This window comes from Hevea brasiliensis, chromosome 12, assembly GCF_030052815.1.
Source record: "Hevea brasiliensis isolate MT/VB/25A 57/8 chromosome 12, ASM3005281v1, whole genome shotgun sequence".
Lineage (NCBI taxonomy): Eukaryota > Viridiplantae > Streptophyta > Magnoliopsida > Malpighiales > Euphorbiaceae > Hevea > Hevea brasiliensis.
In genome coordinates this window covers 21,308,720-21,322,107 of record NC_079504.1, presented here as the reverse complement: position 1 = coordinate 21,322,107, position 13,388 = coordinate 21,308,720, and the positions used below count along the sequence as shown (strand labels likewise).

Genomic DNA, 13,388 nt, shown 5'->3' with positions numbered 1-13,388 from the left:
TGAAACTAATAAGCATTTTAATCAATTATTTATTAGTCCCTTAATTATAAGCATTTTAATCAAAATATGTAATTATTTAAAATTTTAAATATTTATAAGACAAAATTAACTTATAAGTATAAATTTATTTAAATTTTTTATTAAAATTTTAAATTTAAATACATTAAATGGGTAAGATTTGAAACTTATTTTCTTAACAAATTTTAATTGAATTATTTTTAAATTATAAATTAATTTAAAATATTTATTAAATATTTTTTTTTTGAAACGATTCATTAAATTACTTAAGTTTAAATATATAAGTTGGTTTAAATTGGAGTAATCAATTATTCAATCGCATTTTAGAGAATTTATTGGACTATTTCAATTTTTTTTTATAGACTTGACAATTAGCAACGATACAATATTGGTATTAATTTATTTTAATTGTATGTTCATTTTAATTTTATTTTAAATTTTATTTTAAAAATCATAAATATTTTATTAAAAAAAAATGAAATTCTAAATTGAATGCTGCAGATGGTGTTTGGCACGCTGCACCCACAGGATTTGACAATTGGCAGCGATATTATTGCTACTTCATTTTTCTTTCGAACACCTATATTTTCTAATGTTAAATTATTGAATCAAAGAAATAACTTATTGTGAGTTTTTTTTTTTTACTTTTTAATTTTAAATTTTCTTTAATTAATTTAACTCTAATTACTATTCAAATTTGAGTTTCACTGTTTTGAGGAGAATGAGATATATCTTATTAATTTATTTTATTTTAAATTATTGAAATATTTTATTATTATACTCAATATTTACTTAAAAAATATAACATTATTTAAATATTTTTATATAATTCAAATAACATATAACTAAATTATCAATTCAACACATTTTATATTTTTTTTTATATATAAATAAATTTATTAACAACATGAACTTAGAAAATATTATTTTAATTCAAAATAAACTAAAACTAATTCTACAATATCATGATAAAATATAATTAAATTATATTTATCTTTTGAATTATTATTTTACGGCCCATTGCTATCACTATGCTAAAAAAAAATAAACAACTAGAGCCTCAAATATTTTTAAACCTATTTAATGTGTTTTTTTAATTAAAATTCAAACTTTAATTTCATAAATTTTAAAAAAATGCAATACAATTAAATTAAAGTTTATTAATTAAATTATTATTTTTGGGTGTGTGACAATAAAAATAATTTGACATAAAAAAATAAAACACAATTGCTTTTATTATGTCTCTTTCTCAATTAAAAAAAAAATCCTTGATCTGCAACTTATTAATTATTTTTAAATAGATATAGTCAACTACATTATTTATATATTAAATTATTTATATTATTCTATATTATTTATATGTGTTTACAATTATATTATCATAAAATAATTTTATTGACTTAATACAAATATTTTTCTTATTTAATTGAATTGTGGAATCATTTTCAAATTTTTAGTTTCAAAAATCTTTATCCTTTTTCAAAAATTGATCTCTACAAACTGGCCCTCCCTTAAAACAGTTATGGCAACCATTGACTGGTTTCTATTTCAGGTTTGATTATGCTGATTCAATCAAACGCCTAATTCAATCTAAAGATCGTTTGGGTATAAAAGCCAAGCAGTTTTTTTGTCAATTTTAGAGAAGCTTTTGAAATATATGGTCTAGTTCTTTTGCAAGTAGCCTCTTTGTGAAATCCTGACACATCTTAAGTTCAAAACTTGCTGCGAGCGCAATCAACTTTTAAAAAGAAGTATGAAATATTTACTAAGGAATGAATGTAAAAAGGAATAGGTAGGTTGTTATCGGAGATGTCCATCTTGTAATAGATTTTGAGGAGCTGCCCAAGGAAGTGTTGATTTATGATGGTGGATTACCATTAACTATTGAAGTTGTTGGGATCCCTTTCTTATGGAAGAAGCACGGATGAGTAGACGATGCGTATTAGAGAGGCTAGAAGATTCAGAATAAGAAATTTATGGACAGAGATTATGTAATTAGAATACTAGACAATTCTGGATTTTATGTAGCTAGTGGAGAATAATAATAATGATTAGGGACAGAGCCACACTAGGACCAAAGGCGCATTGAGCCCACTGATATTTTCCAAAAAATCAGGGACTTGTTAATAATTTGCAACTTGTAGTTGTATTGGAATTGAACACATGCTACGGGACGTCAAGGACATAACCTTAGCACCCTTTCAATTGAAGGGGGTGTTTTTTTATATAAAAATATATATAAAAAAAATTATTCAAAGAGACAGTTAATAGATGGCAAGTGGTGGTATTATAATCATCAAATGCATTTTAAAAGTCATGGAAAAGTATAATAGCATCATCAAGCTTCATCAGTGAGCACTCCATCAGAACTCATTTTTTTAAGTTCTCGTATTTATCTATCATCGGCCTTTCACTTCTATCAGTTAGCAAATTTATAATCTCCTTTTGCTATTCTAGCTCATATATCACCCGAAAACTCAAATTTACAATTTCCTTTTATGAGAAATTCGAGATTATCTTGATCTTGTTATTGATAAAAATCTCTCATGAATCAGGAGATATTTTACCATTTATGGGATGTATTCAACCTACTGCCATTTACAACAATCCTAGCTGCTATTGCAAGCTGAAAATCTATTCTTCAGGCTTTGGGACTTTGGTCATGACATAGCTCCAGAGCGAATGCACTAATCTATGGTGTAGGACATTGGCGGCAGTTTTGTATTAGTAGTAAAATATTAGAATGAAAGATGACAAAGAGCCCTAATGATCTGAATTTGTGAGATGACAGTAGTAAAATGAATTATGCTCAGCATTAAACCATTTTAAATAACAATTAACTCTTCAATATGTTTTACAATAACCTTCTATTTGAGAATTTATCGATTTAAGTTTTTCCACTCTTGCTTTTTTTAGAATTTGAGTCATTCTAAATAATTTCTTGAAGGCTTATTTGTGAGCTATAAAGTAAGGTTATTAAGTATATTTATTAAGTATATTTTTTAAATAATTTTATTATAAATTAATTTAAAAAATCACTATTAAAACAAAAGAAAATTTGTTTAATATATATATATATATATATATATATATATATATATATATATATATATATATATATATATATATATATACACTATCAAGCAAATTTTTATCCTTCAAAGATACAGTTAAATTTGGACAACACTAAAAGGAGAAAAGATTAGTGCAAAGATTAGATCCAACAAACCTAAGTAAAAAATCCTCTATATATAGCTCGGTATTTACCTAATTTTGAAAATCTATTTTTGACAGAAACAAAATTGCGTAAAGATAATTAGCTAATATCTTATCGGGTTTGCACATAAACAAAAAGAACTAACTACTTCTAATGTTCCAGATGGCTATTGTCTGTAGCAAGACTATAAAAAGCCCCAACTACTGCTATTTTTCACTTGATGAAAGCTATTTGGAAATAAAATAGTTAGAAAGGGAGAAAATCAGTCTGAACGTAATAAAATAGTTTAAAAGAAAAAAACGTCAAATCAGTTTTAAGTATCTTAAGAGTGAAACATTTTCCAAATAGGAACACGCCCAATCTTATTAAAAAAAAAATCACATTGACAGAATCTTTCCTCTTGAGAATGAAGCATTCGAACCCCGCAACTGATAACATTAGAACAAACTAAACGATAACCGTTCATATCTTCAGGGTAGAATTCCACGAGAAGCTTACTGTATTTGCCAAACCAATCATCTCTGGTAACATCCACAAAGGGATCAAACCCAAAGAATGTATGAGCTGCTCCACAATCCTCTCCCCCCCAGTAATTCCTACCATAGCAACCACCAAAATAGCAGTAGAGATCGTTGCAGTCACCATGATCATTTCTGAAATGGTATCTGCATTTAACTTGGAAACCAAGGTCGTTTGTGCTCTGGTTGTTAAAAGCAATAACAGCACACAGGGCAAAACCTAAGAACTCACTATTATCCCAATGTGAAGGCAGCTGGATTGTCATGGACAATCCCGAACTTTGATGGCTGAACCACTTTGGAATACTACTTCCAGGGAAGCAAAAACCAGATTCCCCTGCTCGCACAGAAGGCATCTGCACCACAAAAATCATGATTTTTAACATGGGAGATGGTCGGTTAAAATAAATAAACATTAGAAGAAAGGGGGTGGGGGGGGGGGGGGGTGTGGTTTGGGGGGGAAGGAGAGGGAGGAGAGAGACCTGATTGTGCAATCTTTTTGAATAAAGCTGAAATTTTGTTAGTGCATCTGTCATGATGTTGTGCTTTGCAACTGCATGCAAGTTTCTGCAATTAGTGAAAAGGAATTCAAAAATGTTTCCCTCGACTATAGTCGAATCAATTATTGACACATATCCGAGTGAGAAACAGTTATCTGCATCTAATTTTGTCAACTGGGGTGGAAGTGCTGTTATTGAACGTAGCAACTTGCAATCCCTCAAACCGAGGTATTGCAGCTCTGTGAGCATTCTGATGCTATCAGGTAGGTGACAAAAAGAGTTTCCACTTAGATCCAATACTTCTAGTGAGAACAAGTAGCCGATGCAGTCCGGGATGTAGACCATCCCACAACCAGTTAGATATAGCTTCCTCAGGTATTGTAAATGTGAACCTGAACTGTCTATAATTGACATCAGTTCTGCCAATCCTTGAATTCTTTTGCAGTTTCTCAATTCCAAGCTAGAAAGCCCCTTTAAATTTTCAATTGGGGAGGGCAAATTCATCATGGCTGTTCCATCTAAATAAAGGCATCTTAATGATCCCATTGCCTCCAAAATTTCCGGAAAATATTCAAATATGGAGCAGCCTGAGAGAATAAGCTTTTGCAAAGATTTCAACTTACAAATGCAACTTGGAAGAATACGAAACTTTTTGCAATTTTGCATGCTCAATTCAACGAGTTCAGAGCAATACTCGATTGATGATGGAATTTCCTCTATTGCTGTCCCACATAAGAACAACTTCTTTATGCTTTTTGAAACCTCTGGAAACTTGTTTATACTTGAGCAGCCAGAGACAATAAGCTTTTCAAGTGATGCCAACTTAGAAATGGTACAAGGAATATTCTTAAGCCTTTTACAGTTCTTCAGATCCAAACAAGAGAGTTTGGAGAGCTCACCAATTGTCGAGGGGAGTTCTTCTATTCCAGTTTCACTTAAGTACAAGAATTGGATATTAGTTGAAATGTCCGGAAACTTGGTGATAGATGAGCAGCCAGAAAAATTGGTAGTCCGAAGGAATTTCAACAAATGCAAGCTCTCTGGAAGATCCCATAGTTGTTTACAATCCTTCATATTCAGTGCAACGAGTCCACTGAGATGCCCAATTGATTTGGGAAGGTGTCCTATTGCAGTCCCATTTAAATTTAAATACGTTATATTCTCTGAAATCTCTGGACACTCCCTAAGATTTGTGCAGCCGGAAAGGTTAAGAGTCTTAAGTGATCTCAATTTAATGCCACTAGGGAGGCTCACAACACTTGTGCAGCATCTCATACTAAAAAATGTAAGTTTGTCTAGAAACCGAATAGAAGAGGGGACTTCCACCAAGCTAGTGCAGTAATCCAAATTCACTCTTTCAAGATTCTTGGCTTGTGAGAGGTCTGGAAATGTGGTCAAGTGCTCAGAATTACTAAGGCTGATCTCTTCCAAACTCGCAAGATTCTACAAAAAACCATATGATTAAGTACAACAAATTAGCACACACTCACCCTACAATGCATTTTTGACAAGAAGTAGGGAAAGAAAGGGAATTGAGATAAATAATACAGAATACCTGCACTCCTTCCCATAGTTTTTTAACGCAGCTGTTAGGCAAGTTAAGTTGAACAAGATTCTCTGCTTGAAACTTGGGCGTCAGAGAGCTCAGAGGATATCTATCCCAATGAAGATACCTCAACTTATCAGAAAGAAACTTAAGGCCATCAGGCAGATGCACTTTACACTTATTTCCAACTATAGAATCATGGATTTTGAGTAGTCTAAGATTACGCATCCTCTTGAAGGCTTTGGAACTCAAGTTCATTTCTCCGATTTTAGCTGTGTCTAAGAATATTCCCTCAACTTTTTCAGATCCCTGAACATCACAACAAAGAAAAAATAAAGCATAAGTTACACAAATATGCAAAGATGAACGGGAAAAATATATATATACATATGTATGTATATACATATGGATATATATCATGCATATGGCTCTCACCAGATCTTTGGTCAACACTTGACAAACATCAGTAGGACTCCACAATCTACTGCGCTTGCCCAACTCTTTAACAGATTCTTGCCGAACAATTTCATGAGCCAATTCTTGCAGCAAGTTATGCATCTCCAACTTGTTTCCTAGAATGGTAATAAGGCATTTATCAACAAGAACACTAATTCCAATGCCTGCTGAGAAACCACAACCATTTAATATTCTCTTTACGAAGTCAATTTGTTGCCCCTTGAAAAAACATGCAATATCAAGAAATATATTTTTCTCTTCGTCATCTAGCGCATCAAAACTTATTCTCAACATATGAAAAATTTTAGGCTGAGGAATTCTTCCAAGTTTATCCAATGCGCTTTCCCAATCTTCTCTCCTTCTGTCAAACAGGAAGGAACCCAAAACTTTAAGTGCCAAGGGGTTTCCTTGAGCATAGTTCACCACCTTATTTGATAGCTCCAATCTATCAGAAGTGGGATAATTTTTCTTAAAAGCATTCAAACTGAACAATTGAAGAGCTTCATCATTATCTAATCCCTCAACTTCATATATTTCATCAACTCTATTCTTAAGAACATGCCTATCTCTAGATGTCAAAATAACTCTACTTCCCAAAGCAAAATCACATCTTCCAATTAGGACTTCTAGCTGATCCACATCATTCAAATCATCAAGGACAAGCAATACCCTTTTGTTGCGGATCCTGTCCTTAATGAAAATAGATTCTACATTGAGAGTGATAGTATGTAAATTTTCCTCCTCTAACAATTCAGAAAGAAGCTTTTCTCTTAAACGACGTAGCCCCACAAATTGTTTTGATTCTTCCCTTATATTCTCAAGAAAAATGCAAGCATCAAATTGATTTGAGAGAGTGTTGAAAATAGCTCTAGCAATAGTTGTTTTACCTATGCCAGCCATACCCCAAATTCCTACAATACGAACACTTTTCAACCCAATGCATAACAAATTTTTAATCAGCCTAATGTGTGAGTCTATTCCAATCAGACCCTTTGAATCTCCTGAGGATGCATGATTCAATTTCCTCAAAATATGTTCCACTTCTTTCACAACTTCGTTCACAACTTCAGCGTCATCCCTAACAAAATTAAAAGAGCTGAGACAAAAAGTATAATAAAGAGAAAAAAAAAATTAATGAAAGGTTTCTTCTAAACACACAATTTTACAACAAGAGAATTAACTACATCAAAAGTCCTCATATTGTACACTTATTATCAATAAAGTCCAGATCCTTTTTTTTCCTTTCATCAAGTCCTGAAACCTTGTTAAATTAACACCATTAGTTCTATCCATTAATTAGGTATTGCTGCGTATAAGTCAAATTGCAATTATTTTCTTCCTTTTTTCCCCACATCAGCCTTCTACACAGCAAAAAAATATGAAAAAGGAAAAACGTTTATAAGCATATAACAAAATTTTCCTTCATTTGTTTAATCACTCAACAGAAATTTAAAGAGTGAGAAAAGACATACATTTTTTTTTTTTTTTTGTCTAGGTTCCTCATTTGTTTTCTGAAATAAAACACTATTTTTGTTGAGTATAAAGATTTTTTTAGGGGGAAAAATTGTTGTCATTCAATATCCAAAAGACAGTATTGAACATAATTTCTCAATGGTTTAGGAATCATCATCCATGTTTAAAACAAATTTGGAATGTTAAGACATATTTTCTTTAACAAAAGTTGATGGTTTTGTTTCAAAATAAACTGAATAAGTACATTTCTAGTCCTCTTTTTCAAATACTTCCATTTTTGAAATCAAACAATTTAGTTCTTGAATTATTGAATATTAAACATTTTGGTTTCTTAATGAATTAACAAACAAAGTCAAAAGAGAATATATTCTTTTTGTGAAGGAAAGCCATTCTGGTCCACAGAAGGAAATGGATGGCCAGATTTTACACAGATGAAATCTCGGCCACTAAATTTGAATTTAATGGTTGAGATGGGATAAACGTAATAAGTCACATTTATGTAAACCTGACAACACACACAAGCATGGCACTTGTTTGCTAGCTCAACTCAAGTGGATTTCATGAATTATGACCCACGATTTTACTAACAAAAAAGCTATTTTTGAGTCCATTTGGTACCCATTTTGTTTTTTGCTTTAAAGGTGAAAAACATGTTATTACAACCATTTGAAAACTAGAAAAGTGGATTTTACTTGTTTTATCTACTTGTTTTCCAACAATTTTTCAGTATCAAGCAAAAACAACAAAAAATAGACAAAATAATTGATACCAAATAGGGTCTTAGATGTATGTATTTTGCTTTCTATTGTAAAATTAATTGTCAATTACATTTACATTTGCATAAAAATACCACAAAGTTTATTTTATAATATTCCTTTATATTTATGAAACCTTAAAAATGAAAATAAAAAAAACATAAAGGAATTGACACATACCTTATCACACAGGAAACCCATCCTGATATATTGGCAACTTTCATCAAGTCAGCCCTCCAATGGGGCATCCTTTCCATTTTCTCCTTAAAGTTCTTCTCAAGCTCAATAAATGCATCTCCAAAGCTGCCACTTAGTCCTTCAACATCAGATGGATCTACATCGTAAAAGATTGGTAAAACCGTCTGACCATAAATTTCCTTGCATTCAAGTATCTTCGCCATTTCATCCAAGCACCATGGAGAAGATGCATAATTTTTGGACAAAATGATTACAGAAATCATTGATTCTTCAATTGTTCTCAAAAGGCCCGGTGTTATTTCTTCCCCTCTTTTAAGGTTATTGTCTATGAAGGTTTTGATTTTTTTACCACGTAAAGCTTTATATAGATGGCTAGTAAAATTATAACGGGTATCCTCTCCTCTAAAGCTAAGGAACACATCATACTTTTGTTTTCGAGCCATGGAGGAAGATGCCATAATGGACTGTTACAATATACTGGTGACCAAAAAATCACTTCAAGTTGGAATTCAGCAAAGGCTCCCTCGTCTCCTGGGAAACTAAAATAAAGAAATCAACATTAATAACCAGTGAACCAAAAGACAAAGACAGGAACACAGAAAGAGAGAATAGAAATATGGTCTTGGCGGATCAAATTGGAGCTATTTTATTCAATCCACAATTTATGGATCGAGATTAGCCCATCCAATACAATGCTTAGTGGTAACAAAAAAGCAGCTAAACCAATTGATGTAAATGCAAAAATTCTTAGACACCAATTATATACATAGTAAATTCCCTCAAAAGAATTTGAATCTTCCAACTCTATCAAGAAAGTGTTCCAATATATATATAGTCATTGTTTTTAAAGCAATTGCATGTAAATACAATCATATATATATATATATATATATATATATATATAAATATAAAAGAAAGAAAGATTAAGAGCCAAAAAAATAGAAATATATATTGCTTGCAGTTTGGATCAGTTTATGTTTTTAAATAAGAAAAATTCAATTCAATCTGTAAAAATGCAGTTTGATAAAAAAAAAAAAATTCCAACCCAATCCATCAACACTTATATAATTGCTGTTTAACAATTTTCTAATCTGAAGCACGATTGATTAAACCCAACTACCCAAGTTCACATCCCTTCCCAAAAAGAATTCCAAGCTCAAACTAAAGTTGAAGTTCAAATCAAAGCCATCAAATGAGAAAGAGAGGAACCCAATATGCATATCGATCAAAAAATGCATAAAGCAAAGAATTAAAATGAATACCTTGATGATTAGAACCTTGATTTACAGTGAAAAGATCATAAAGGCAACATTTTTTTTTTTTTTTTGCTTCGATCAGGTAATAGCGCAAACAAGAAAGAGAGAGATAATTCGTCAAAATCCAATTTGGGTAGTGACTGTCTCTAACTCCGAGAAAGTACTTCCAACCTTCCATCAGCGGAAGAAGGCATTGGGTGCCTCTCACTATCGAACAAAGACTTTGGGAGCAACCTCACAATATTTAACCGAGTAAACGGTCAGCATTATTTTATTTTATTTTATTTTTGTTAATTACCATTTAGTACTGAGTCGGTATTTATATTTTTAAAATATAACTAAATTATTTTTTATATATTAATCTATTAATATTATAATCTTTCACTAATTTTTAGAAATATTTCACGCTAAAGTGTCTAAATTTTTAATTTATAATATAAATTTTTAATTTTTAATTTAAATTTAAGTAATATAAGATTTTTTTATGAATTTAATAATTAATTTTTAAATTATTTATATTAATATAATATTTATTAAATTAAAAAATCATATTTTTATTAATTAATAGTTTCAAGTAAATAAATTTTAAAATAATATATATAATTTTAATTATTATAATTATGAGTAGATGAAAAATAAATTTATACTTTTCCCAATAAAAATTAAATTAATAAAAAAATATATAATTTTAATATAATAAATATCTTATCAGTAAAAAAAAATTAAAAAATAACTACTAAATTTTTTTGTTGAAAATTAAAACTTTTATATTACAAATTAAATTTTAAATATCTCATTACTATATATCCTTAAATTGGGTATCGTTTATTTAAATTTTTTAATATATTTTTTTATTAATAATAAAAACTAAATAAAATAATAAAAAACTTAAATTAACAAAATTAAATCCTATATTTTCCTAACCTGATCATCATTCCTTTCATTCTCCTTTCCTCATCCACTATCCATAATTCCATAATTTTCTCTCACTCAAAAATCTGAGAAATTCACCACAAAAAAACAGTTGTTTCAGAGACGGAATTTGCGACGGAAATAAATCCGTCAGAAAAAATTTCGTTTAGCGACAGACTTTCAACGGATTAATGACGGGTATCAATTTAAGCTAATAGTGACGAATATTAAACTAATTAGCGACGGGTTATTAACAAAATTTGTGACGGACAATAATTCCGTCAGAAATCCGTCAGAAAGTTTAGATTATAAGACTTAAAACCCTAATGTTGACAGCCGCATTTTATCTCCTCTCTTTCTCAAAACGGCTCTTCCTCTTTTCTCTCTTTCTCGACAGTGAGGAGTTGCTCAGTAATTTTGGTTCAGCGCTCTTGACAATAATTTGTTCTCAATTTCCTGCTTCTGATTTCAGCGCTCAACGGGTAAGTAATTTGGTTTTATTTTTTATTTGATTTTAGTTTTAGATTTGTATTCGAATTTCTTGCGTTCTCAATTTCTTGTTTGTTTGAAGGTTTTTGCACACATAGCATCATTAATAATGGGAAAGGAAGTCGAAAATTTTCTTGCATTTGTTTAATGTCTCTGTTTACGTTTTATTTTTGGGATATGGATAGTAATCCATTTTTGGTGCATTTGAAATGATTGGTGCTTTATTTGAGAATAGTTTCTGGTATTTTCACTATAGTTGTTGGCTTATCGCCCCTTTCATACGATGGATAGATATATGGTTAGATAATAGCTCTTATCTGCATCCTTTGAGTTGGGCAGTTAATGTCTAAAGAAGTAGAACGCCATGGAGGTATCCGGTCCTTTTTCACTGGATTCCAAAGCATATTCTTGTCTGCAAGTGTATATTATAAATGTGGTTCGATTTTATTTAATTTCCTCATTTGAGCAAGGGCTTGGTCAGTAAATGGTTCGACTTTGTCAGGTGTTAACTTGAATAGGGGAAATTATTGGCGAATGTGGTGTTTTTAGTGAGAGATCATTAGGACATGGCTGTGGTGAAGGTCTCTGTGTCTTTTTAGAAGCTGTAGTAAGGGGCTGTCCACGCAAACTTAGGTTTGACCAATAAAACACATATTTGTGGAGCTTTGCTGGTAATTGAGAAGTACCGGGTGGTTGGAAGTGGAACTTTGATGCTCAGCTCTTAAACCCTTTGTTTGGATGGAAATGAAGTGAAATTAAATAAAATTAAATGAAATTTAATTTTCTTTGTGTTTGGATTATTAGAATAGAAAGAAACATAATTTCTCCCTTAAAAATAACTTTTCTTGTGATTTAAGGGTATTTAAATAATTCTAATATAAATAATATATATTTTTTTTTATTTTGGCTTTAATGTAAAGAAAAATATTGAGTCAAATTAAGATCTGAAAAATAATAAAAAAAAAATTTGTCTTTTTAATTTTTAAAGGATTTGCTTTGGGCCGGACTGTTGGGAACATTCGAAGTGGTACCCAGGAGTTTAGTGGGTCTGAGAATTTATGTATTGAAAGTAGACGATAAAATTCAGTGTATGAAAAACATGATAAATTTGAAGTCAGCTGGAGAGATAAAATAGGCCCAAAAGTCCAAGGAAGTTAAATCGTGATTTGTCCATAAGCCAACAACTATAGTGAAAAAAAAAAATATATATATATATATATATATATATATATATATATATATATATTTAATAGATTATTTTACCTTATATCTAATAAAAAGAAATTAAAAACAATAAAATCAAAATTGAGAATGATCTTATGGTTCCAGTTGAATCGTTGACCACCCCTATTTGTAGGATAGATTTCTATGTTTTATTTAAAATAACTAAATTTATTATTGAAAAAATTCAAATAATTATCTTTTTTATTAGGCATTATCTCTTAAGTCACTGGATTATTTCTAATTCTGCTTGCGATGGGGTGGCCCATTATGAGAATAAACACTTTCAGTAGGAATTTTCTTCATTTACAAGGATTAAACACTCGACTTTACTTAATAGATATATAGTCTTTTATCACTCATATCAATCTTGTTGGCAAAATTTAAAGCTAATTATCAGCTCTCTATTTTTTTGTTGCTCATTTATTTTTTATTTTTTAATTATTGTTTCCACTTTTGTTTGAATTTCAGAAAATATATATCATGTCTATAGATCGTAGTTGGATGTATAAGCGATTAGATGTCAATGGCTTCCTTAATCCTGAATTTGAGGTTGGGGTGGAGTATTTTTTAAATTTTGCCTATGCACAAGTAGATGTTGCCTCCAATGACAAGATTCGTTGTCCTTGTTCTAAATGTAAGAACAAGAAATACCTACAAAGAATTGATGTCACCTATCACTTGTATAAATTTGGATTTGTTGGGGCATATACTCAGTGGGATGCGCATGGTGAAGGTTTCACATCTGAATTTAATTCTTTACCAACTTCTAGTACTTCAATTGATGATATGACTCAACCAACTGATACAAATAATTATAGAAGTATGG

General features: G+C 30.4%; 1 protein-coding gene across 2 annotated transcripts; it reads right to left on the bottom strand.

Annotated features, from left to right (window-relative positions):
- Positions 1-3,542: 3,542 nt before the first annotated feature.
- On the bottom strand, positions 3,543-10,045 carry LOC131171354 (disease resistance protein RPV1-like). Of its 2 annotated transcripts, XM_058131261.1 has the most exons (6): positions 9,944-10,045; positions 8,664-9,220; positions 6,235-7,333; positions 5,809-6,108; positions 4,236-5,696; positions 3,543-4,109 (listed from the first exon to the last, which is right to left on the bottom strand). In XM_058131261.1, exons 2-6 carry the CDS (start codon positions 9,137-9,139, stop codon positions 3,558-3,560), a joined length of 3,888 nt encoding a protein of 1,295 aa, XP_057987244.1. In that variant the 5' UTR covers positions 9,140-9,220; positions 9,944-10,045; the 3' UTR covers positions 3,543-3,557. The 2 variants fall into 2 exon arrangements, with proteins under 2 accessions (XP_057987244.1, XP_057987243.1); XM_058131260.1 differs by lacking the exons at positions 8,664-9,220; positions 9,944-10,045 and having other exon boundaries at positions 3,543-3,910; positions 3,986-4,109; positions 6,235-7,197.
- Positions 10,046-13,388: the final 3,343 nt, after the last annotated feature.